This window comes from Rhinolophus sinicus, chromosome 16 (genome assembly GCF_057876585.1).
Source record: "Rhinolophus sinicus isolate RSI-liver-muscle chromosome 16, RSI-T2T, whole genome shotgun sequence".
Classification (NCBI taxonomy): Eukaryota; Metazoa; Chordata; class Mammalia; order Chiroptera; family Rhinolophidae; genus Rhinolophus; species Rhinolophus sinicus.
Window position 1 is genome coordinate 37,164,357 of NC_142516.1, and position 27,023 is coordinate 37,191,379.

A 27,023-nucleotide genomic window follows, 5' to 3' on the forward strand; every position below is an offset into this window, starting at 1 on the left:
AGACACCTGGGATTTAAGCAGCCTTACCCATCTGGCAAGCCCCGCCAGCATGTACAGTGCTGCACTTTCCCAGGCAAACTAACTGCTTGCTTGCTTCCTTCCTTTTCTTCCTTCTCTCTCCTTCCTTCCTCCCTTCTGCAAATGCTGTGGGAAAGGCATTGTGCTACGAAGTCCAAAGGCTGAAGTTTCAATGAAGAACAATATGAAATTCCTTGGAGTGGGAACAGGTTCTCATGCTGCTGCCCCAACTACTAGTTTTTGTCCCTGAGTTGGTATTTGCTAACAGCGATGCAATTTAAGAGGCATAGGGAAGCCCAGAAGTGTCCCCACCAAGATACAGGTCCTAAAACTCAGCCATAAGAAAGCTGCTGGTTCCACACTCATATTCCCAGGATGAGGCATTATTCAGGTCCCAGGAGCTCAGCAAACTGTGATTTTTAAATCTTTTTCTCAGTCTTTGCTACTCAAGGACCTCAGACCAGCAGCATTGGCCATACCTGGGATCTGTTCTAGACATGGATAAATAAATTATGGTTGTTGTAGATCTGTCATCTCCATTGCTGTAGAGTATTCCATTGTATGAAGAGAACAACAATTTATCCATTTTACCATCAATGGCTATTTAGGTAATTTCTACTTGTGGCTATTACATATGGCGTTGCAATGAGCAGTCTATCCCATGTCTTTTGGTAAACAGAGACACATACAATGCATTATTTGCAAAATAATTTAAGCTTTCCTTGCTAACTCAGAGTCATCATTATGAAGTCTAGTCTCATCCTGGGCAGTAATGTAGTGATATCCCCAGGATTTGTGGAGCCGGTAGTTTAGCTTGACTTTGTGAGTTCCTGTATACAGTTTCTGTTCTTGCTGTCAGGCTGCCAGTTGTAAATTACTCTTGTCAGTGTTTCCTTCCTTCTTGGGTATCATTGTTTGCTGAAGATTCAGATGATCAGATACATGAAAATTGGGTTTCAAAACCCTGTTGGAATACCTATTATTCCTGTACTGACCATAGGTGTCTCAGAGTCTGTTTTTCATTCTTTCCTGACTCTCCTCCTTCTCTTGGATTCTTCATGGTACCAGATACCTGAGTTTCGGATGGCTGGAGTGCTGCTATCATTTTGACATAATGATTTTTTGCACGTTGATTCCTTTTCCATTTGTGTCCATATTTTAACTCCTTTTCCCATTTTGTTCATATTGAAAGTTCCCCGAAGTAGACATTGTAGTTCTAAATTATATTTGTAAAAATAATGCCATCTAGAAAGATGAGCACAAAACATGTATTTATATTACATACACGTAAGAAGTAGCCGTGTAGCCAGGAGTGGGTGTGGGCTCATGCGGAGAGGAATCCATGCAAGTGTGGCGAAATCGGGGCTTACTCCTGTGTCTTGGGCCCCCAGTTTGTCTGTCCTTAGAATTATTTTTAATGCTCTTTTTTTGACTTGGGGAAATGCTACAAAAACTACATGTGAAGGTAAACAGATACTATTATGTGGGTTCTGCTTGTTCACTCAAGTGAATTATTGTGGTAACTTTATTACAGCTCCTTCTTTAGTACATGGATTTAAAACAACCATTCAGCATTTATTTCCATTTTGTTTAGTAGCTGTTGGGCAATTGTACTGCCCAGAAGGGATGTTATCCACGCAAGTGAGGGAGGAGGGCAGCTTATGCCACCGGGAACCAGAACTGGAAACCAGGGAAAAGTAAAGGGTTTGGGATAAAAAACATAAACTGAGATAAATGTAAAATACACAGCTCGTTGAAATTACTTTTCTCTTATTTGATGTACTAGTGAGTTAAGATGATGACTCAATTAAGAGAAGACCTGGGTTTTCCTTTCTTGGATCTCCTGAGGAGTTGAGGTTAGAGTCTTTCAGGAGATAGTGTTTGTAAATCAAATGGTTATTTGCTTTTCTAGTGGGCTGGAGCTCTGGGAGCTCAAAAATGGGCTAGTTTTTAGGACAGTTGATCCTGGTATAATGTGAAAAAGTCAGATTTTAATGGGATTTTTGGCTACTTTCTTTTAAAATCACATTCCAGAAAATCACCCTTCGGTTCTTCAGAAAATCAAATGAAAAAGTAATTAAATTTCCTGCAGGTTGCTGGGGAAGCAATGAAGTGGACAAGTGATGAGCAGTGGAATGTATCTGGGGAAGCTTCTGCCTTGTAGAAAATATGCCCCAGGCACCACTGAATAAGACCAAGAGTCTCTCAAAGGGTCTTAACCATAGAAATGTGGAATTAAAGATGTCAGGAGCATTGTATTTTAAAAGAGAAATGTGTTCTAGAAAATTTGTAAGAAAATCTCCACAACTATTTTTGCTTTAGTTTGATATTTTTGGTCCATCTCTTTGCATAAAACAGAGAGGCTAGAAAAACATTGATTTAGCTATATGTTTGTTTCATGTTTAGATAGCAAGGTAGGTAGGTTAAAATCAATGATTTTTAAAAGTAGGTTTAAAAAATTTCTAGGACATGTTTTTTGTACAGTAAATAAACAAACACTACCATGTATGCAAATAGTTTTAAGATAGTTCAAAGATGTTGCCACTGAGAAGATTCTTATTTTATTACTTGATCTTTCAGAATAACTCTTGTAACCTTTGAAAGAAGCTTTTGAGAAGGCCAGAGAAGGTTGTGCACAACCTCCAACAAATTTTCTTGCTAGTATCAACTATGCTCAGGCGTAAGGTCAATATTTAACTATTGAAGAAAATTAGACTATAACTTAGGCACCAAACTGTTATCCTTCCACAATAATAATCATAATTTAGAGTTAAATGCCATTCAGTAATTAGTAGTAGGTGTTCAACATGCATTAAATACAAATTTAAGAAATACATTTGCTGCTGAGTAAACAAGTAGAATGTTCTTATATCCCTGGATATACTAATTTTAGGAGAGCTCTTTCATGAATATACTAATTTTAGGAGAGCTCTTTACTGGTACTCATGATTCTGTAGTATAGTAAGAAGTCATTTGGAGATTTTAGAAAGAGACGCAAATCTTATCTTTAATAGAAGCTGGTGGTGAGTTATCTATGTAATGCAATATTTTACATCTGTGTTGACTTACATAAAATCATGTGATTTAATTTGTGTTTTCAGTCACATTGTATTATAATATTTATAAACTTAAACATACATATTCTTTTGTTAAAAATGCATCCTTGTTTATTATTGAAGAAATATATTCAGTATTCACAACATCGATTGAGCCATTCAGCAACTTCAACCCACAAAAACACAAATCAGAGGTGGAAAGGAACAAAGGGGTCTCTGCATATCAGAAATATTAGTTACAAATCCCACCAGGACAGTTTCTCGAATTGAAAAATTTTGGCTCTTTGCAGCTTTCTAAGTATAAGTTATATAGTAAATATTGGTCAGCTCCTCTGTTGGAAACAATGTAAAGAGAGAAAAGGGAAAAATGAAGGAGAAGGTAGCCAGCTGGTTGAAGAGTAGTGTTTGTTCTTGCCTGTAGAGTTCAGATGCAGTCTGGCATGTTTTCTAGAATCGCCTCCTTTCTCACTGTGTTCAGAAGGGGATTGGTGCTTTTTACCTTGGCAATCAGATTTCCCATTGTTTGTCTCTTCCCTCACCTTGTGCCTGGCAAGGTTCATCTGCCCCCTCCTCATTCCTGTCTTCTTTACTCTCTGAATGGGTCTTTAGCCTGTCTCAGATCCAGAACCAAACTCTGCCTCCTCCACTTTTCTGCCCATTGACTCCTCCTTCCCCAGGCTCTGGCTTCATTCATTCATTAATGCAGGATCTGTTTCATGTCAGATCTCTGAGTGGTACAAGGGATATGGAAGCTGATAGGGTACCTGGAGAGGTAAACAGCCACAGGAAACTAAGTATGCAGAGCTTCAGATAAAGTATGGCAGAGGATCTGAAGGGGAGGGATAGCTTGTGGTCAGAGTAATCAGGGCAGGCTTCATGGAGGAGGTGACTCGTGAGAGAGCCTTGATCGATGTGCAGAATTCCATTTCTAGATAGGAAATAACAAAAGTTTTGATTTTGATCAGAGACTAATATTAAAATATACTTCGACCTGGGTGGGATAAAGCTGTTTTCCAGTGGATAAAGCTGTTTTCCAGTGGATAAAGCTGTTTTTCCAGTGGAAAAACAGTTACAGGATGGGATAATGTGAAATGGACCAATATATCATGTTCAATATGAAATTTATCTCCTTTGTTGAAATTTTATGTATTGTGTGTCAAACACTGTGTAAAATAATTGAGGACAGTGAGCTCCTTAAATTGCCTAGAAGATGAGAAAGGTGAAGGAAATGAGGTAGGAAAGTAGAGTGGCTATATAGAATTGATGTTCCAAACCAGAATTTTCTTGTGAATAAATGAGAAGAACTAATATACTTAAAATATCCAATTGTGTTGAAATATTATTTTATTGTCTGACAAACTGCTTTTATTATATACGTAGTCCTATAAAATACAGTTGACCCTTGAACAATGAAGGGGTTAGGGGCACCGACTTCCACTCAGTTGAAAATTCACGTATAACTCTTGATTCCCCCCAAAACTAAAGTTATCCTTTGGTACCTGCAGGGGATTGGTTCCAGGACCCCCCCCCCCATAGATACCAAAATCTGAGGATGCTCAAACCCCCTATATAAAATGGTGTAGAGCAATGCATACAGTTGGCCCTTCATATCCATAGACTCCCAACCATGGATCAAAAACAGTACAGGTATTTATTGGAAAAAATCCGCATATAAGTAGACCTGCACAGTTCAAATCCGTGTTGTTCAAGGGTCAACTGTAGTTCTACTAAAAATTTTTCAAAACTAAAGTTATATCTAAAATATATAAACATTTTATATACATTTAAGCAAAGACAATTTTTAATGAAATTTATTGGGATGACATATAATTATATAGGTTTCAAGTGTATGCTTCTATATACATCATCTATATATTGCATTGTGTGTTCACCACCCAAAGTCAAATCCCCTCCCATCACCATGTATTTGACCCTTATTACCTTCTCCCTCTCCCCCTCCTGCTTTACCCTCTGGTAATCACTGAACTATTGTCTGTCTATTTGTTTTTGCTTATTTGTTTGTCTTGTTCATTTGTTGCTTTCAGTTTTATATCCCACATATGAGTGAAATTATATGGTTCTCGACTTTTTCTAATTTATTTCTCTTAGTATGATAATCTCAAGATCCAAGCATGTTGTTGCAAATGGCAGTATTTCATCTTTTCTTATGGCTGAGTAATATTCCATTGTATATATGTACCACATTTTCTTTATCCAGTCATCTATCAAAAGACACTTCAGGGCCAAATATATGGTGATGGAAGGAGAACTGACTCTGGGTGGTGAGCACACAATGTGATACATAGATGATGTATTACAGAATTATACACTTGAAACCTATGTAATTTACTAACCATTGTCACCCCAATAAATTTAATTAATAAATTTAATTCAGTTGTTTCCATGTCTTGGCCACTGTAAATAATGCAAAGAAATTTTTATATCAATTATGTGAATGTCAAAAAATTGTATGAGCAGACTAATTAGTTGTGGAAAATATTCAAGTGTTTTAATCAGTTACTTATTCATCTCTGTCTCGAATACTTTTCTGAAGAAGGTATCTTTTTTCAATGTGGTCTTGTTCTTTCCCCCCCCCCATAAAATTGCTTGTAATCATCTTTAGAGTTACATTTTATGATTATTAAATTTGAAATTGTTGACATCAGCAACAATTGACTCTCTTATCTGTAGGTCATAATGTTTTTAATTAAGAAAACATTCTCTGTACGAAGTGCTGAAGAGCAAGCACTTCAAGAGCAAATTCTGTGATAAGCTTAGAGCAAATTCTGATAAATGGAGGACATTCTCAATTCTATTTTTTTAGTATTGACTTGTGTAAATATTGACATATGTACATATTTTAGCCCATGATTGTCACAAGTTCTGTGTTTTTGCTTCCCTTCAAAGTACTTCCTTTGCCAAGTTTCTTAACTTTTACAAGACTTGCCAAATAAGTTGCCTCCATTTATGACTCGAATGTTTTCCCTTAATTATATGCTTCAAAACTGTAAGCCTTTTCAATTTTATTCTATTCTGGTACAGAATATAAATTGAATCAAGTAAAATTAGGAAGTCCATCAAAATATTTTCCCATATTCCAAATCATGATTACAGAATTTTGGAATTAAATTTGTACAACATTTGAGCTCTCACCATTTAATCTGTTTAGTTCATCAGTGAGTGCCTTCCTGTTTTCAGGCTTAGTTTTAAATTAATTCCAAACTGCTAACATCTTCAGAAGGAGACGGTAGTTTTTATAGTTCTCATTGTTTGATAAGTTTTCCAACAGTTTTGAACAAAATGTAATGAAAAACTTAGAGGACTAGTTACAAAAAGCATAGGATGATTGGCTAAGTAGTTCTTCAGGGTTCAAACATTTCCAAAACCTGAATGATGATAGACTGCAATGAGAGAAAGTAACCACCACAAAAATGTTTAGATACTGTAACTACGTGTATAAATATGTTTGAAATTTTGACAGCTACAGCTTCTATTTCAATTGGTAGAATATCAGAACCTATTTGGATACAATTATAAGCATCACCACCAATTCTAGGTGCATTTCTACTTCACAGATTTAAGTTAGTAAAAATATAATTTTTACCACAATATATTACTCTTATTTTTGTTGATGTTTTACAGTCAACAGAATGACGTTCCAAAAGCTTTACTTTGATTTCACGCAGTGGATGAAAAAAAAATCAAACCGTTATTAGACTTAACCCAACTGATTTTCTTTTTGAAACCTCTGATCAGACTGATATAAAATTAGCCTCACTTACATTTGCAGAGTTCTTTTTCTGCTAATGGATACAACAGTAACAGCTATCGCCTCACTATTTGCATTTGTACAAGAAAATTTGCAATAAAAAATGCACAGAATCAATTCAGAAGAACAGTCATTTAAGGGAAAAGTCGTGCTTCACAGATGGTGTATAAATGAATCTTCTGCAGCTGCATGAGTGAAACTGTAGACTCTGAACATAGTTTTCCTAAGAGACATGTATGCTGATGCGCCTTCAGGAGATTTGTGTCTCCTGGTTTTCATGTTAATACCACTCTAGTCCACTAGAGGGAAAGATAAATGTTGACCAACATTTTTTTTAATAAACTTATTTTTTGGAATGCTTTTAGATTAACAAAAAAATTGTAAAGATAGTGCAGAGAGTTCTCATAGAACCTGCACCACTTTCTCCCATTATTAACATCTTGCGTGGGTGTAGTATATTAGTTAGAATTGATGAACTGATATTGATAGGTTGCTGTTAACTGAAGTGCAGACTTTATTCCTCAGTTTTCCCCTGATGTCTTTTTTTTTTTTTTTTTTTTTTTTTTTTTGGTTCTAGTGCCCCATCCAGGAGAACACATTCCATTTAGTTGTCATGTCTCCTTAGGCTCCTCTTGGCTGAGACATTTCGAGCAAGTTTTGACACATTTATAACAATCCTTCTTGAGGAAAGGAAATTTGGTACTTAACTTTTTGTTACACATGCACCTTTGTTTTTTTGATGCATCACTGCTAAAGGGGTTTATTTTATTGCAAAAGTGCATACACTTTAAACCATACTAAAAATGGTTCAATGACAATATGAGTAACATTTCAGTTGCTCACTCCATTGCTCTGTGGCAGGACTGTCCAACTTCTGTTTTCCGTACCTATTTCATGTACATTGTCCCTATAATTTCCTAATTTCTCATTAATTTAGCCAGACAGCTACCTGGCAACATTGCAAATCTTGCAGGTAGTAGCAGAACTGCTGATTCTCCAGGTGGCCATTAAGCAGCTGACTCCATTCTTTCTCTACCACTACCTGAGACCTGAAGGAGTTACCTGTCTCCTGCTTTTCTTGTCGGACGGAGCTTAATTTGTTTTATCAGTGACTATTCTGTTTCCTGTTCCTGAAAGGAAAGTCTTAGTTACATCGTGTCTAGAAAGGGTCAGGAAAAGAGAGATGGGTTTATCATTGATTGAAGGTCAGGAGGAGAGATGGGTTTATCACTGATTGTCTTCTGATTTAACCACATATTAATGAGAAGTCTTTTCATTGCACAGATGTCTACACATTACTAGGTGGAACTTCTGATCCACCAGCTCACCCTGGCTTATTTTAATGCAACTGTTAGTAACTTTAATGCATAGTTAGTACACAGTTTAATAAGTTACTGTTAATGTAACTATTTGATTAAAAAATAAATTTCTGGATGAATGCTAAATTTCTGGACGGATGCAGGACAATAATAAGCATAAAGTGAGATTGTTATCAGCAATCCTGGCAAGGTGACAGATGTCATCTGAAGGAAAATTTTGCATAGAAACTATATGCTACTCTATTTTTCCCCCAACTCCTATCTTTCTTGCCAAATTAGAAGGAGATTTTCAGTGAAAAAATGACTAATACACCTATTTGCACTAACATTATTATATTATGCCTACATTAACTTGATGCAAAGTAAGCGGATGGAAAGGAAATATTGCGAGAGTGAATGTGCATAAGTACTCTCAAGTAAATAGGTGTGTATCCTCACACGTACAGATACTCACATGTATAACACATTGATAATGTGATAGCTATATATGAAAAAAATTGGTGTAGACTTTAGGGGCAGGATGTGTGTGAATAAGGCCTTTTCCTGGGTATGGAAGGGTTAGGTCTGGCTCGCCCCATCCCCATTCCTATGCTCAGGAGCTATGTTAATAGACTTTAATAGGGATCAAAGTAAGGCCCATTTGGCCCTCAGCGTGTTTGTGTGAATATAGCTTTGCAGGAGTACAGCCAAGCTCATTAGTTTATGTATTATCTGTGTCTGCTTTCATGCTACAATGGCAGAGTCGAATAGTTGCAACAGAGATCATTAATATTTTCCATCTGGTGCCTTACAGAAAAGGTTTACTGATTCTTGGGCTAGAAGCTTTGTAGACTGCCCTAAGGCATGACCCAATTCTCCATTTTCACGTTCCCCTGCACTGGTACCCATAAGCCAACGTTTCTGTCCATGGGCCTTCCACACCACATGGCTTGTTTCCTCCTAGCCCTTTCCCAACACACAAATAGAAGCAGAGAGATAAACACCTATTTCTAACGCCCTTGGGTAGAAGAGTCACAGATCGTTAACAGTGGATGACATTTATCGATTACCAGTCAGTATGCCTTGTATGCGCTTCATTCAGTAGGCGTTAATCCTCACAGCCTTATGTGGTGGGTTCCATTACTCCACTCACTCATTGTGACTGAGGAAACTGAAGCTCAAGAGGTTAAGGGTTTTGCCCTGGGTCACAAAGCAAGGATGTGGTGAGGAAGCATTTGCAGTTAGCCAGGCCTTTTACACTTACCCTGCGCACGAGTCATTCACGACTCAGGAAGCCCTCACCTGTTTTGAGTGTGCCGTCCCCAAACCTTTAGCACAGTGCCTCTTGCTGTTTCTGTCTTCCTCTCTCCATTAGCAAACTCCCAGTAACTAAATGTCAGTGATTTTAAATAGGAAGCAATTTGCAACTTGGAATGTTTTCTAGTCTTTGAATAAATCTAGCTAACATACCCATTTTCCAGGGAGTTTTCATTTTAAACCTTTTGGGGGAATGTTACCCAAGTAAGTACTTAGTATTTTTCAAGGTGCTGTCAATCTGGAAGGAATTTTATCTGCAGGATGAGTATTTGGGCAGAGGGCCCCGCATGAGGCGCTGGTGGTTGAATACTTGGACTAGATCATCCTTTGAAGGAGCAGCAGCAGCCTGTGGGATGGCAGGACCACGTTCAAGAGACCATTGTTTGTTTTCTCTAGAAGGCAGAGCCAGATAAGCATTCTGTAACTGAGTTAATGAAGAGCGAGATCTATTGTGAGAACGCAGACTGGAATCACTTCCTGTCTGATGTGCTTGCTCAAGGCGGTAGTTTGCAGACACATCCGGTCTGGAAAGACTTGAACATCAGAAAGGGAATTAATGCCGTCCTGTTCTAGCAGCATAGATGGATTCAGCTGTTTGAGTTTATTTTCCTGTTTCTTGGGGTTTATTCTGGAAGTGTGTGTACTATGTAATAAAAAGTATATTTTGAAATCAGTAATTTTTACTTAGCTTCTGTGGGGGACAAGGTAAGTCATTCCACTTACTAGCTAAATGATAGTATGGTTTGTTAAGGGCGTCTGGAAAGAGCAACTGGTGTCACCTTAGTAGGAATATAGTCATTATTTTTACCCCCATAAGAAATAAACTATCAGATTTTTAAAAAAAGTCTTTATTTTTTATAGCAGTTTTAGGTACACAGCAAAATTAAGAGGAAGGTACAGACATTGCCCACATAACCCTTCCCCCACACATGGATGGCTTCCCCATTATCAGTGCCCCCCAACATTTGTTACAATTGATGAACCTATATTCACACATCATAATCACCTAAATTCCTTATTTTACATTAGGGTTCATTCTTGGTGGTGTACATTCTATGGGTTTGGACAAATGCATAATGACATGTACCCATCGTAGTATCATACAGAATATTTTCTCTGCCCTAAAAATCCTCTGTGCTCCGCCTGTTCATTCCTATCCCCCACAATCCCTATCAACCTGTTCTTTTTACTGTCTTCAAGGTTTGCCTTTTCCAGAATGTCATCTAGTTGGAATCATATAGTATATCCTTTTCAGATTGGTTTCTTTCACTAAGTTATTATATGCATTTAAGTTTCCTCCATGTCTTTTCATGGCACAGTATCTTATTTCTTATTAGTGCTGAATAATATTTCCTTGTCTGGATGTACCACATTGTATCCTTTCACTTGCTGAAAGATATTTTAATTGCTTCCAAGTTTTGGCAATTATGAATAAAGCTTCTATAAACATCTCTGTGGGGTGGCTGGTTAGCTCAGTTGGTTAGAGCGCAGGTTCTTAACAACAAGGTTGTTGGTTCAATTCCTGCATGGGATGGTGGGCTGCACACCGCCCCCCCCCCCCCCCCCCCCGCAACTAGATTGAATTTAGAGCTGAGTTGTGCCCTCCACCACTAGATTGAAGGACAACGACTTGAATTGGAGCTGATGGGTCCTGGAAAAAACACACTGCTACCCAATAAAAATTAAAACAAAAAACAAAAAACATCTCTGTGTAGTTTTTGTGTGGACATAAGTTTTCAACTCCTGTGAGTAAACGCCCAAGAGCACAATTGCTGGATGGTATGATATGGTAAGAGCATCTGTAGTTTTCTAAGAAACTGCTACACTGTCTTCCAAGGTGGCTGTACCATTGTGCATTCCCACCACTAATGAATGAGAGTTCCTATGCTCCACATCCTTACCAGCATTTGGTGGTGTCAGTGTTGCAGATTTTGGCTATGTTAACAGATGTGTGAGTATAGTGATGTTTTAATTTGCATTTCCCTGATGACATGATCAAGCATTTTTTTATATGCTTGTTTGTCATTTGTGTATTTTTTTTGTGTGTGTTAAGTATCTGTAAAAGTCTTTGATCCATTTTTAAATTGGCTGCTTGTTTACTTATTGCTGAGTTTTAAGTATTTGTATATTTTGGATAACAGTCCTTTATCAGCTGTGTCTTTGCAAATATTTTCTCCCCGGCTGTGGCTTGTCTTATCATTCTCTTGACATGGTCTTTTGCAGAGCAGTTTTTGATTTTGATGAGTCCACTTAATCAAGTATATGTTTCATGGATCATACCTGTTGTGGTATACCTAAAAAGTCATCACCATACTCAAGATCATCTAGGTTTTCTCCTATGTTATATCCTAGGGGTTTTATAGTTTTGCACTTTATATTTAGGTTTGTGATCATTTTGAGTTCATTTTTTGTGAATGGTGTAAGGTCTGTAATGTCTGTGTCTATATTCTTTCCTTTGCAAGTTGTTCTAGCCCCAATTGTTTAAAAGCCTGTCTTTGCTCCACTATATCCACCTTTGCTCCCTTGTCAAAGATTAATTGACTGTATTTATGTGGGTCTATTGCTAGGCTCTGTATCCTGTTCCACTGATTGGTTTGTCTATACTACCAGATTTTTAATTGTCTGTAATTTTACACATCCTATAACAGAGGGAAGTAGAAGTTAGTGAAAACTCCTGAAAATGGGGATAATTATGATGCACACTTGATCGTGTCATCTCTTTCTTTAAACTTTCTAGTGACTTCTTGCCCTCAAATAACTGCCCTCTCCTGTGTCTTTGCTGTGCTTTTAGGCTCTGTGCAGTCATTTGACTCCTGCTAACTTTTCCTGCCACATCCACATCTGTTGCTGCTGTTCCCTCCCCTCCCCTGAGCTCCCCAGCCTCACCAGCTTCTTCCAGTTTCAGAAACTGCTGGCTCCTCTCCCGCCCCAAAGCCCTCAGCCTATGGTTATCCGTGCCTGGGACAGGTCAGCCCTCTCCCGCTTCCTGCTTTCTGCCTACGTGACATGGAAACGTCCATGCTCACCTTCTCTGTGCTGTCAGAGAATCTTGTATACAATCTTCATCGTGAGCCTCATGAGGGAAGGAGCTTAGTTTCTTAGCATTTTATTTCTAGACTCTGACATGGTGTCCCTTGGATGGCATGGATGTTTAATTTCACATGCTCAGATATTAAGCTCATAGTGTCAATTTTCTTATGGCCGTCCCTAATGTAGAATGATGTAGACGTTGGCATTTAATACTGTTTGCTTTTGTTCTCAGAAAACTGTTTTGGGTTTTAGATCTATATAACTTATATTTTGAATAAATAAGAGCCTCCCATCTTAATGCTTAAATCAGCAAGACTTGGAATCTAAGGGACAATTTTCCTAACAACCTTCCTGGGTCACCCTTTTCCTTAGTGTCGAGTAGTGTTGTCTGCTGTTGCCTCTTTCCCAGACCAGATGTGTTCAGACATTCTGAACACTGGCCTTACTACATACATTACCAATATATGTGCTCTTCTAAGTAAAATGTTAGTCTAATGAAAATGTGGGACTTTTAAAAATCTTTACATACCCGTGTTTCTTCTAAGTTCATATAATATCCCTTCTGCTTCAGTGGCACTACTTGCAACGTAAAATGCTTGTTTCCCAGGGATCAGTTTAAATTTTAAGGTGTGATTTTTTTAAATCAGTAATTAGCCATTACGGCAATCTTTCATAAAAACATTCTTGTCATTTATCAAACAGGAAGGTGAGCAGGCTCAGAATTCACACATGTAAAATTGGTTGGTAATTCATGGGTATATTTTTCTCTGAATGTGTTTCATTTGATCCCTTTTCTTTAGACATAAATTAGATTATTTTAAGTGTTAGTGTCTCTCTCCGCATGGAAGCAGAGACTGTTTTGTGTCTTGGCTGACTACAGCATATGACTTGACCCTTAATCTTTACCTGCTATTTGCCAAGCACGCCTGTAAACAGGTCGACATGGCATTTGTGACTCCAGCTGCAATTGCCTTAGGTGAGGCACTGAACTTACATTAAAAGTGCCTCAAGCCTTCTCACTACTGGGCGCCCTTCTCAGCACTCTCATGTGCCACACTGGGTCAGGCCCAGAAGAAAACAGCTGTGCTGGCAGCGTTGTGCGGTCTCTGCTTGTTTAACCTTTGATGTCAGGAGCTAGGACACGGAGGAAGACTGTGACTACCCCACTCTCAGGAGTGGAATAAAAGATTCTCTTGGCACCACGTCTGCTGCGCTGAAGAATCTACAGGGGTTTAGTTGCCTGTACAGGGCACAGCATTTCATCTTACACTGAGAGACTAGGTATTATCTCTTGCTATGATAATGTGTTTTTTGTTTTTGTTTTGTTTATTCCACCAGGTGTGAAAATTGCCAGGTGCCTTATGTTGCAGTCTGTCACATAATCCAGATGGTTCTCTAGTTCCACAGATACAAACTAAGTGAAACACACAGGCAGATGGGGTGGGGTGGGGGCAGGGGTGTGCCTCACTATCTACGATAGTGCTTTCCCCAAATAGCTGTAGGTAAACCAAGTTTCATAAGATTATCTCATCTTAGTCATAGGTGTGCTTCATTCTTTAAATGAGCCCCTTTGTTATGTGTACTGGTTTTGTAGCAATAGTTCATATCCTCCGCCAAAGTAGTTTTTACAAAAATCTTGGTACATCAAACTTTCTTAAATGGAGCCATGCGCTTGGCACCCCTGAAAACCAGTTAAGCACTTTCTTTTGACCTGAAGAGCTAGTTCCTCCCTAGAGAGCGGGGCTCTGGAGTCAGGTGGGCTAAGTTAGAATCCTGGCTCTGTTGCCTGATGGCACTTACCGTCTCTATCAGTTTTCTCCACGGTGAATAGGATACTAGTGATAACTTCTTCATAGGGGTGTCATGAGGATTAAGTAATTAATACATGTAAATGCCGAATCACTGCCGGGACTGCATATGTCAGGTGCTTAATAAATGTCTGTTTCAGTATATGAATGTTTCTTTCAGAATAGTCTTTTGTTCCCTTTAAAGAGGGGTGGTGGTGGTGGGAAAGACTTAACCTGGTCAAAGAAGTCTTATTACTTAGTTCCTATGAAGCTCTCATGGAAGTAATTTAATCTGGAAGAGAATGAAAGAAAACAAATCAGGAAACTATAATACCAACTCTCTAAGCTCAAGCTGACTATAACAGAACTTCCAAACCTCACTGGCTTTATAAAGTCCAAACTTATTTTCTTCTCAAGTGTCAGACAGATCGATGTAGCCAGGCAGCTGTCCCAAGCAGTTTCCCTCAGTGTCGTGATTCAGGCATCGAAGTACATGCCAGCTCTTGGTTTTGCCATACTGGAGTTCTTTACTTCAGCTCTGAAGATGAGGAAGAGAGAAAGGGAAGCAGAGAAGGAGAGGGGAGAGAGAGACAAGGGAAGGGGATGGGGAGAGAGGGAGAGAAAATGAATGAATGAATGAGAATGAATATGAACTAAAACTCTTACAAAGGATTGTAAGGGCCAAGCCTGGAAGTGGCAAATGCACCCTTTCTGCTCTCATTCCATTGGTCAGAACTAGTCACATGGCTCCAGTCTACCTGCTGGGGGTTCTGGGAAGTCAGTTCTCCTTATGTGCCCTGTTGTAAGAAGCAGGATAGATGAGTATCCAGGTAGTCTCTGGCACAACAGTTAGCCATGTACATATTTTCTACTAGTGGTGTACGTTTTCTGTAATTAATCTGTTTGTAAACTTCACTGTCAACTATTTCCGACATTCTGTATAATGCCAGAGGAACCAAGAGAATTTATAATTATGTTTCTTTCTTAGTTTAGAAATTTTCAGGGAGTCAGGGAATCTACTGAGATATCTACTTCTGAACATTTTATTGCTGTGCAGTTGTCCAATAAAGAAGGGCAGTGTCTTAATGTACACCCATGACAGGCAGGTTCCTATTAATGAGAAGGTTTTTATGCTTTGTAGCCTTCTGGTGGTCAGTAAATGACAAAAGGCAAAGAAGTTAATGATCCTGCTGTGACTGAAGTTACGTGGGACAATCTAAGAGTAGAGATTTTATTTTACTGCTCTTTACCGTGTTTCCCCGAAAATAAGACCTAAACAGACAATCAGCTCTAATGCATCTTTTGGAACAAAAGTTAATTATACTATAACAAAATAAGACCAGGTCTTATATTAATTTTTGCTCCAAAAGATGCATTAGAGCTGATTATCTGGGTAGGTCTTATTTTCGGGGAAACACAGTAATAAATATGGCTCACTATTGCCACTAGTATTTGTACTCAGGTCTGAGGGGAGGGATGATGGCAGCTGTCTGTGTCTTATATCATCAAATAAGTGACTTGCTTCTGTAGGTTTATTTATAATATTTCACTTGAGCAGCTCTTTTGAATCATAATTTGCCTATGCACAGATTGAATAGTTTACTTATAACAGCCAACCTGGGGGATTTTATAGCTACATGGACACACCTTGGGACTGTGCTTAAATAAGCTTCCAGGTTAATATATACCTCACGTTTTGCAATGCTTCGTAGTTCTGTTGGACTGATTTTGAATCCCGTTTCTTCTGCCAAGTTTCAGATACTTAACACCATTGGGAAGCAGTATAATGTAATGGTTGACCACGTGGTCTCCAGCATCAGACTGAGTCTGGATCCCAACTCTGTCACCCAGTCACTATGTGACCTTGGGCACTTTCATTGTTTGTTACGGTTGCCTAGGTATTTCTGGTAACAAATACCAGACTGGGTGGCTTCTGTTGTATCAACAGAAATGTATTTTCTCACATTTCTAGAGGCTTAAAATCTGAGATCAAGGTGTTGGTTGGGTTGGTTTCTTCTGAGACCTCTCTCCTTGGCTTGTAGATGGCCTCCTTCTCCCTGTGTGTTCACATGGTTTTCCTCTGTGCATGTTTGTGTTTGAATTCCCTCTTTGTATAAGGATACTAGTCATATTGGATCAGGGCCCTTTCTAATGACCTGTCCAAATACAGTCACATTCTGAGGTACTGGGGTTAGGACTTCAGCATATGAATTTTGGGAGGATGCGATTCAGCCCATGATGGGCACTTAGCTCTGTCTGATCTGCAGAATGGGTTTGTGAAAGTACTTTATAGGGTTGTTGTAAGTATTCAAAGATACTGTGGAAATACATTGCTTAGCATAATACCTAGTACATAGTGAATACTCTCTAAATAGAACTATTTTTATTACAATAATAAATCTTATATCTAGCTGTGTCACATGTCCCAACTGGGAGATGATTGTATGCACAGCCTTTTAATTATTGAGGAGTGGGATTATTGCAATCTTTCTTGTACCCTCATAGCATTGGAACAGGCTGCCTTCAACAGGGCAGAAGCCCAGGAGTTGTGATCAAGTGGATGGGTATGGATTTTGTGCTAAATATTTCTGAGTGGTCTTCTTTGGCTGTCATTATGGTGTCATTAGGCACCACAGAGGCTGTAAAATGCTCTCAGATGTCCTGAGTCCTGCAATGACCTGCTTCAAAGTTTTACCAGAACTGGATAAGCACCTGGAGAAGAACAATGTATGTGAGGGGCGAGAATCTGAAGGACTTTTTGCATTGTCCAGGAGTAACTATAAAATCATAGCAGTAGATCACTGAATGTAAGAGTTATCCAAGTACTGGAGATGATTTTTAAGTAATGCAGTGTGTAAAAGCAGTTAGCATTCCGCTGATTGTTTCTATCCAAACAGTTCTAGACTTGAGAATTGGTAGAATTCTGTAATGCCGATACAATGGTAAATTATCATCTCAGGCCCAAATAAGTGCCTGTTCTCTAAATTCCTGGCATTTCTTCTTTCAACTGATATAAGTATTCTTTGTTTTTTAAAAAAGTGCTGTTACTGTCACAACACAGTCACAGCTTGGGTTAACCATTAGCAAGTATGGCTCCCCACTAGGGTCAGAAGAAGGAAAGTTGGATTTCAAGGATTCTAATGGAGTAAGCTGTCCAAAGAGGACCATACAGCTGTCAATCAAGAGGAGCTTCGGATGTGGTGGGAGAGTCGTGAGGTTATTACATCCCACACCGTGAGAGCATGCATTGATGGCAGTTGAGTTCTACAGGCACATCATTTGTAGTTCAAACTAGATCCACTTAGTGCATCGGTTCCTAAACTTGAGTCATGGGCACTGTTAGCCAGCTGCCCAGTCTTATCAGCTTTTCTTTTGAAATGATTGTGAAATATTTGTCTTTTAATAAAAGTTATTAAATAACGAGTAGGAGGGATGTCACATACAAATACATAAACAAATATGAATTTATGTGAAGTAATTTTTAACTGACTAAAATAATAGGAATACCTACTCTTATGGTCATAAATTCTAAATATATCTTTATTAAGGATTGGTGGAACATAGAATTAAGTAATTGGTTTTATGTTACCTAACTTTTTTCCTATAAATCTATTCACCTTTCTTTTAAAGAAAAAAAAACACAAAACACTCAGCAGTGACAACAAAAAATGCTTCCCTATCAAGCCCTTTAAATGCATTTCAATTGCCCTCATAGGTGTCCATCTTCTAATATGAAATCGTCACATTGTACACCTTTAAAAAAAATCACACTGTACAACCTAAATATATGTAATTTTTATTTGTCAGCCATACTTCAGTAAAACTGGAAAAACAATAAGTTGCTGTTCCATTGTAAAAAAAATGTAGTGAGAATAATGCAACAGTATCTCTGACTGCTGTTATTTCCCTCCATATAGGTCATTCTATTATTGCTGCTTTTTTCTTCCTTAGTTCTTTACTTATATGTCTCTTCCCTAAAAGTGTTCCAAAAATTTGCCTTTTTTTCACTTGGTTCAATTAGTTTTATTGATTTATTTTGCAGGAAAGAGCAAGTTAGTACCTTGTATCAAAATATCAACCTTGTGGAACCAAGACTGATTCAGCCATATGAACATGTTATAAAGAACTTCATCCGTGAGATCAAACTTCAAAGCACAGAAATGGAAAGCCTGGCCATTGCAGTGAAGAGGTATTGAAGTCCTTCCTTTCTAAGTGGCGTATGGGGTCCTTTCACTGGCTCTGACCCCGGGGCGGGGAGCACATGGACTGAACTGCATGATCACAGTGTGACATGGGAAGACTTCCTGATCCTCAGGAATCTGGAGCTCTCTAAATTAAAGCCAGCATGAGGGAAGTTGAGTCAGGCAGTACTTCATAGGGTCAGTCAGCCATCCGGCAGCAGGTCACCGTGATCCTATCACATAAAGTTCAAGGCCAAAGATTCCACACAGAGCACTTCAGAGGGATTTGTTATCTTCTATCTAGCCACTTGAAACATACGGGAAACTTTTCATTCAGAGAGGCAAGCAGGGCTCCATTTGAAGCCTGGCCTTGTCACTGACAGAAGTGTGACTTTGGGCAGGTTACTTAATTTCCCTGAGTCTCAGTTTCTGCACCTGTACAATGAAGCTGTAAATATTCATCTCCTAATGGGCTGAGACTTAATGGATATCATCAAGTGTAGGTAATGCCCTTCCCACTGAGCCAACCAAGTGGCAGGTGCTCAGGGGTGCATCTTTCCCTTTGTCTAGCCCTCCTCACCCGGCCTGAACTGAAAGCCTAAAAGCTGTTCAGCCCTTACTGTCACACAGCCAGTTTGTGTAAGGCATAGTTGGCTTATACAGGATAGCCTACTGATTTTAATAGCAACCCAGTGCGAAAGAAGAATTATATGTGTTACAATCCAAATATCAGCCACTTTGCTTCCTGGAAAGGTCACACTCCTTTGTCATATGTTGGGAAGGAGGGCATTTTGTTTGTCACAATTCCTGGTTTTTCCCACAGAGGCTTCTCGCTGCCATGTGTTCCTCCAACAGATCCCAGCATGCTACTCACCTCGCTAGTCTCTGCCCAGAACTTGTAAACGGCCCTTTGATAGCACACTCCCGTGTCCCCTCTACCCCCCCACCCCCCAGTCTCCATGGGGGACAGGCAAGGGTTGCTCCTCTGTTCTTTTCCTTAACATGGTGATGAAACTATCTAGTTGACCCTTTGAAGTAACCAAAGCAAATTAAAACGTAGAGGAGAAAATGTTTTAAAACATTGATGCTAAGTAGGCCTATTTTTATAGTCCCAGAGTCATGCAAGAGTTGAACTACTCATAGGGGGTTTCTTACGAACATTTTCACTTTCTGACTCTAATCTTTTCCCTCACGTTTGCCTGCTGTAGGCTTTCAGTAGGATACTAGGGTGTTTCTCGGAACTTCAAATTCTGTACAGCATTGTGGAGTGTGGATCAGAGCCCCAGAATGGCCTCCTTTGAGAGGTGACTACCAGAGACACATATTGAATTTTTAGAGAGTCCAGTGGATATCTGGTAAAATAGACAAACTCTCATGTACACACACAGGTACACATTTGCAGACCTACACAATGATATGTGGGGCATACACACACACATGCACACGACCACTATGGATAGTATTAATATCATGTAAACCCATAAGGGAAAAAAAGAATGGCATTCTTTGTGTTCTTATGACCAGCTAGGTTGCTCTGAGGCTGTGGAGTGACTATGTTACATTGTGTTGAGTTGTGTTGGTTCATCTCCTCTCCCGGCTTCTGTGCTCTCTGGGTGGGATCCAAAGTCAGGCTCTGTGCTGAGCTCCGGGCCTCGTAAAGGCCCCTCACTCAGCTACCAGAGACCTCACTGAAGCATTGAAATGATGACTGTGACCATTTTCTTAACATCCTAGCTAAGGACCATTCATCCTCTCCTCTATTTTTCGGTTGGGGAAGGTCTCAGTCTTTTCGCTCTGCACTTGGACCTGAAGAATGGGCGCCTAGTGTCCTGGTAGGCACCCTGGACTGGTTTAAAGTGGACACACCCAAAACGCTAGACATTTTACTAGGAATTAGGAACTCCCGCAGTGAGTACTGTGTCGTTACAGACTAACCAAACAAAAAACAAAATTGTTGCTCAGAAGCGAGAAAGGCAGAAGGAACACGTTTAGGAGGAGTCCCAGGTACCCTGATGTTTGGGACTGGGTGTCTAGAAGAACTGGCTTGAAAAACTGGTCATAACAAAGGGAGAAATGGATATGGGGCTCACAGTTCACTAAACAAACAAACAAAACCTAGATTTCAAATAGCAAGTATTTATAAACAAACTGCAACTAGCTGACTTTCCGTACGTTGTCAACATGACTTTGGGCAGGCTCTGAGGGGAGGAGGGAGTAAATAGGAGCAGAAACTAGCAATAAAGTCACTCAAAATTTTACTTTGGGATCTTACCCCACCCCTCAATGCTTGTTTGGAAGTTTACTAGCAATTACGCTAAATGCATGAACAAATTGTGTTGTGAGGGAGTAAATAAGTTAAAAGCAGGTAGGATGGTATAGCGGAAGTCATCACACTAGAAGAGGGTGGTCTACTTAGGTCCTGTTGTCTAGTTGTTATTAACAGCGTGTTATTGAGCCAAGTCAACGGACTCTAAATCTCATGGTGGCTGCTTTCAAGTCACTTATAATCTAGTCGAGTGGGCAAGACGTATTGTATGGGTCTGAAATGTAGGTAATTGGACATACAGCTGAGATAGAACAAAAATAATTTTTCTAAAGCTTAATCTGAAGCCTCAACCATTGTAAAGTGACAGATGTCTCCAGACTAGACAATTGCTAAATAAAGCTATCTTGAAACTCTTATCAATGAAATTTTCCCATTTCTAACTTTTTTGGCAAATCAGTATGCTCTGCCTCCATAGACATGTAATATATTGATTACATTAGTAAAAGAAACAGAAATTTCTGAAGGGTGACTATATCTGTATTCTAGAACTTTAAGGAACTTAAAGTCAGTAATAATTGTTGCGATCCCTGTTTTCTTTCCTTCTAACTGCAGCACATAACGTGTGTTTCACAGACTGTCATTTCAAAATTATATCTAACTGTATCTTTGCCATAGACTTTTTTTTGTCCAGGGTTGTAGCTCAGTCATGGCAGCAAAAAGGATTTTTATAACAGCCTACCAGTGATTTGGTATCTTTTCTGTTCTTTGCCACAATCTAGTTTAATTCCATTCTAGCCAATCTATTCCATTTATTTAATATTTGGTTTTAATGTCCTTTTATATCCAAATGGTCAAATTGCTGATCTCATTTTATTATGTGGAAGGAACAGGGACTATTATTTTAAGTGGTGTGTTTCTCCTCATTTGTAATATAAAGGGCTTCAAATAGAGTCGAAGTTTTCTCTTCATGTTACAAGTTCAAGAGTGTTAAGAAAAGGTGTGCATCCTCTTGAATTTCAGAGCCCAGGACAAGGCAGCCATGCAGCTGAGTGAGTTGGAAGAGGAGATGGATCAGAGGATTCAGGCTGCAGAACACAACACGCGGAAAGACGTGAGTGTGTGGTTTTCCTTCATGCAGTGACTCCTCATGGAGCGTCTTTCATGGACTGGGCACTTGGGCGCAGCAAGTCCAGGCTCTCCACAGTGTCTCTCAATTAGGGCATTCTGAATGGTGGTGGTTTCCGAGGGCAAAGAGCAAGAACAATAATAAACAAGTAGTCAAATAAATAAAGCGGGTAACTTCAGGTAGTGACAGGTGTAGTAAAGAAACAGCGTGTGTGATAGACAGCATCTGGGAGAGGGCGCGGCCTCAGGTTGGCAGGTGTGGGGCCTCTTTGTGGACATTCCATGGCAGCTGAGTCCTGAGGGAGAAGGCCTGGCTCAAGTGTCACATGCCACTGTCTTACTGCCTATGTTTACTGCCAACTGTAAGTCTAGATTACAGTGAAATTAAAATTCTCTCTGGAAACATTGGTGTTTTATAATGGAATATAAATTATGAATAAAAGTATATTCCATATGTACTTTTATTCATCATTATAGAAAGTCTTAGAGCTGAAAGTTGGACGCTACCTTCAGTGATTTCCATAGGAGAAATAATTATCTTCTTTCCTTATAAAACCTATTTGGGTGATGAATGTTTACCGGAAAAAGAAAATAGACATATTTCTTGGAGTAGCAAGTGTTGGGTTCCATATTTTTTTTGAAAAACATTCCATTTTTTCCTATTCATTTGTCCTGTTAACTCCAAGAGGCAGCAAAATAGAGTGAGAAGGGCCTGAGTGTTGGCATTTGATAGACCTTAGTTTTCTTCCTGGCTCTGCCCTTGTCTGTGTTAGGTGGTGCTGGAGAAATGACCTGACCTCTCCGTCTTTGTTGTTCTATCTTTAGAATGGGATAATGCCACCTACCTACCTGCTTTCATGGGGACTAAGCCTGATGGTCTCTGTGACTGCCCAGCGCAGTGCCTGAGGTGTGGTGGGTGCACCGTGGCTGTTGCCGTCCTGCTCTTTGCTGTTGCTCTGTGTACTTTTTAAAAATTTATTTTTAAATTGTAGTTGACATACTGTTCTGTGTGCTTTGTGTCTTCTCATATTCTTCACTTTATTTTACCACATATATGCCTCTGGGTCTCTTTGTTGTCTTACCTCATAATAACAAGTTTAATAACTATTTGGATGTCACATTCAACAGAGTGAATGATTCAGAGTCTATGGTCCAGCTTTAGTGCGATGGATCTCCCATTCTTCTGTTAGCACTTTATTTTTTGTAATCTAGAAAGAGTAGTCATATTTTTCCTGCCTTTTGTTTCTCTACTTATTTAATCTGTGCACTCATTCATTCATGAAACATTTACCAAGCACAGATGTTATTCTGTCATCAAATCTCATTGCTTCTTCCAGCTAAGTACTTCCCAGATTTGTTATTGGTAATGAAGTTCTTACAACTTCATATTTTGTTAATTATAAAATTGTCCTCGGTTTCCTTTGCTCTGGTACAGAGGTGCAAAATATATGGCCTCCACAGCATCATTTCTGTATTTTATAGCAGTGGCATATGTGGCCAGTCGGTTGCTGCATGGATGTGGTCTCTGAAACCTCAGCAAGCCACTGCCAACTGAGCAGCTTTGGCATTGGAATGACACCAGTGTGCCAGCTCATCCTGCTGTCCACCACATGCCCTTCTAAGTGCAGTCTCCCTGGAATAGCACATCCAGGCTAATGGATGACTTTTCCTGTGCATAGAAATTTGCAGATGATATGACTGGAATTCAGATAAGGTGTCAGCTCTTGGAAAAAAGGGTAAACCCATCAGGCCTTCCCAATCCTGATGATATGATAGGATTCAGGCAAGCACTGGGGCCCTTGGCTGTGCCACATCTTCCAATTAATTGCAGCAGTAATTAATTAGATTAGCTCACTGACGTGCTACGACCCTCTATCACAATGTGGATAATAGTCTTAGAGGTACCACTCCAGGTGATGTGTGTGTTCGCAGTGGGATTTGCAGTTTTTTTCACTTTCATAGGTTTCAGTTCCAGAAGTGCCATGCATCTACAGTCATGTGGTTTACTGCTGCCCTCCCTTCTTGCCCTCCCTCCATGGGAGACTTGGGATCAGCCTTAGTTTGACCCAAAGTCAAACTATGGGGTTTTGAAGAACTTATTTAAATCAACAATTTTTTTTTCTTTTAGGAAAAACGCAAAGCTGAGGAAGCTCTCAGTGACCTCAGACGTCAATATGAAACAGAAGTAGGAGATCTACATGTGACGATAAAGAAACTCAAAAAGGTAGGTATGTGACAGCTAGACTTTTAGGAATAGCCTCAGGGTAGCAGTGTGTCTGAGTCATTAGTGATGAAAAACATTTGGAATCACATTGAAGCAGCAGATGGAATCAGATTTCAGAATTAAATTGACTCCTTGGCAAGACTTTTTTTTAGGGGTCCCTGATGACCTTTTCTGTTTCCAAAGGCACCTGTCTTTGGCATAGATCTAATAAATATTTCTGATCCCTGAACAGTTGTCCGTCAAACCCGTTTTCTTACCTTAGTCTTCACCAACCAAGTGCCCTCAATTCCCATGAGTCCAATGGACTATCTGCCTGTGACAGCAGGGGCGCTGTTTGTCTTGGTCATGTGTCCCTTAATCCCTATCCTTAGCTTACAGTAAATACATGGTACGTATCCAGTGACTATTTAGTAAATGAAATGAATATTCCTCTTCTATGTAGAAAGTTCAGATCTAGGCGACCCTGATCAGCAAGAGGTGGGAGGAAAGTTGTTGAAGTGTGAGCAAAGGCTTGAATGCATTTTGGCTTTTGCTCTATTTGGTTCCTAATGAGTAGGGTACATTTCACTCAGTGGTGTGCTGGTAGACGTTTAAAAACTGGCTCTGGAGAGGGGAGGAGGGGAAGGAAGAGACTGGTAGGATTTGCCAATTTCCATGGTTTAAATGCTCCCACCATTACCAATTTCAGGCTACCAAGTTGACATCACAGACGCAGAGGTTGGGAAGAGGTTCTTTAAAAAGGCTCTTACATGCTGGGACTAATTGGCGCATGCACAGTACTGGACCAACTTCTTGCATATGGATTGTCTCCATGAAAAAAATGGAAACATCTTGGCTAAAATGAATACTTAAAAAATAATCATTCCTGAAAGTGGCATTGTGAATTTTGGCACATCACTTTGCTTCTCTTTCTAGTGTTTATATTCAATAAGATGAAGTGATGATTAACTCTATCTTGAGGATTATTGTAATTTGAATCTCTGAAATTACTAAGAAGTCTTTCCAGTAGCCTTGGAAAATTTATTACCAATGTCAACCTTGTATCTAATTTCCAAAGGTCATTAGATCATACATATGATGCCTGTATTACAGAATTTGAATGAACCAATCCCTTGCCAGAGTGACAGCTTCTCCTAGTCACTGCCTCACTTATTTTCATGTTCCCAAATCTTTAGACTAAGAGAATTTATGCAAGAAATGACAGCATTTCTTGCCCTGATACAGCATATGATGAAGACCAAATAGGCAGTGAACAGTAAGAGTCAGGAGTGATGAGACCTGAGTCCTTAACGAGACTATGCCGATTTCTGCCTGAACACCTGGGGTGGTTGGCTTCATCTTTCTTATTTTTCAGTTTTTCATCTGTAAAATGTGATTAATAATGTGGTGTCCTGCCTAACCATAAAACCTGATATTTTATTGATTTGTAGTCTATTAAGTTCTTTTTCATAATTGAAAAAAAATCTAAATCTTAAACTTTTTCTTCTTTTTAAATGTAGGTATAAATATCCTATTTTTATAGATGAGGACACTAAATTCAAGAAAGATTAAATAACTTATTCAAAGTCAGAGTAGGTGAAAGGCTGTCAGAACTGTAGAAGAATTTACAAAGTTGTTATAATTGTCATTCCTTATGCCACTGATTCTGAGAAACTCATTTTGCCCCCAGTTTTTCTTCTCTGAAATTGGTATGCATCTTAAAATCAATGGCTCTTCTCAGTTACAATCAGACATGTGGCAGCCATGACATAGTGTGTAAATACCTTCAGTTGATGCTATCCAGCAAGATGAAGGAAGGGAGTCCAGTGGGAAAGTACTTAGACTTCGGCTTGATGAAATAAGGCGTACATTTTGATCAGCGCCTAAATATGCAATTCATGGACACCCACAAATCCTCACATTTCTTGCGAGATGTCAGCTATTTTTAGGGAAGACATTTTTGTTGTTCATGTTATAAATGCTCCTGAGTTTAGTCTGTAAATACTAGCGAGTCAACCTGCAAGTAAAGTTCATGTATGTATCCATGTAATTTTCTGTGCGTGTGTCTTTAGCTTCATACTATACTTAAATTTGTGTTGATTCCAATCATTTAATAAGTATTTCCTGAAATCACTGGGCACATCGGTGAATCTGACATTAACTCTGCTCTTAAAAGTCTTAGACCCCAGTAGGAGAGTAGAATATTCATAAATACAGGATAGAAAGTATTAAGTGCAGATAAAGTTTTAGGTAAATACAAAGGTTAGACTCCTATGCAATGTATCTGAAAAGCAAGGATTGGGTTGCTTAACAGTTGGTTTCCAGAAAGGACTTTTCAATTGTTTCAAAGAAAATTTATTAAAAAATTAACTCCCTTTTTTAAATGTTGAAATTATTTAAAGCAATTTTTAAATCCTTATGGATTATATGTAGTTTAATGACTTACAAAGTTGTATAATGTTGAAAACTGAAGACTTCTAGAATTCCCATTTCTATATGTAAGGATGTTCCTAAACTTACTGGATCAGTCGAAGTAAGTTTGTAAATGTACAACTTTTATTTGCTCTTTCAGCTAGAAGAACAATCAAAACACGTAAGTCAAAAAGAAGATGTGGCTGCATTAAAAAAACAAATCTACGATTTATCAATGGTGAGAATCCCTTTTCACTTACAGAACTACATTTCCTGTTAGACTACTATTTCCTAAACATAATCATGCTGTTATTTCAGTGTTCCAGGAGGAGAAGCTTAAAGAGAAATTAAAGTTTAAAGATAAATTAATACTGTAGTTGGAGAAAGTCTTTGAAATACCTTCAACCAAAGGTATTATTTATACAGGCTTTTTCCCTCAATGATACCTCATCTGTTGTGAATGCTTATATTTATTTTTTATTCAAAGCAATAATGGCCTGGCCATTAAACATTCAATAGTTAACTCTGAATTCTTGTAACATCAACTCTGGTCTGTATCCC

General features: G+C 39.0%; 1 protein-coding gene across 1 annotated transcript in view; it reads left to right on the top strand.

Moving 5' to 3' along the window:
• The window catches only part of RASEF (RAS and EF-hand domain containing), a 73,051-nt gene that overhangs the window by 11,212 nt on the left and 34,816 nt on the right, over window positions 1-27,023 (top strand). The window contains exons 2-5 of the mRNA XM_019750093.3: window positions 18,318-18,464; window positions 21,743-21,833; window positions 23,976-24,071; window positions 26,623-26,700. Of these exons, the coding sequence (XP_019605652.3) occupies window positions 18,318-18,464; window positions 21,743-21,833; window positions 23,976-24,071; window positions 26,623-26,700 (412 nt within the window). The remainder of the gene's footprint in view (window positions 1-18,317; window positions 18,465-21,742; window positions 21,834-23,975; window positions 24,072-26,622; window positions 26,701-27,023) is intronic.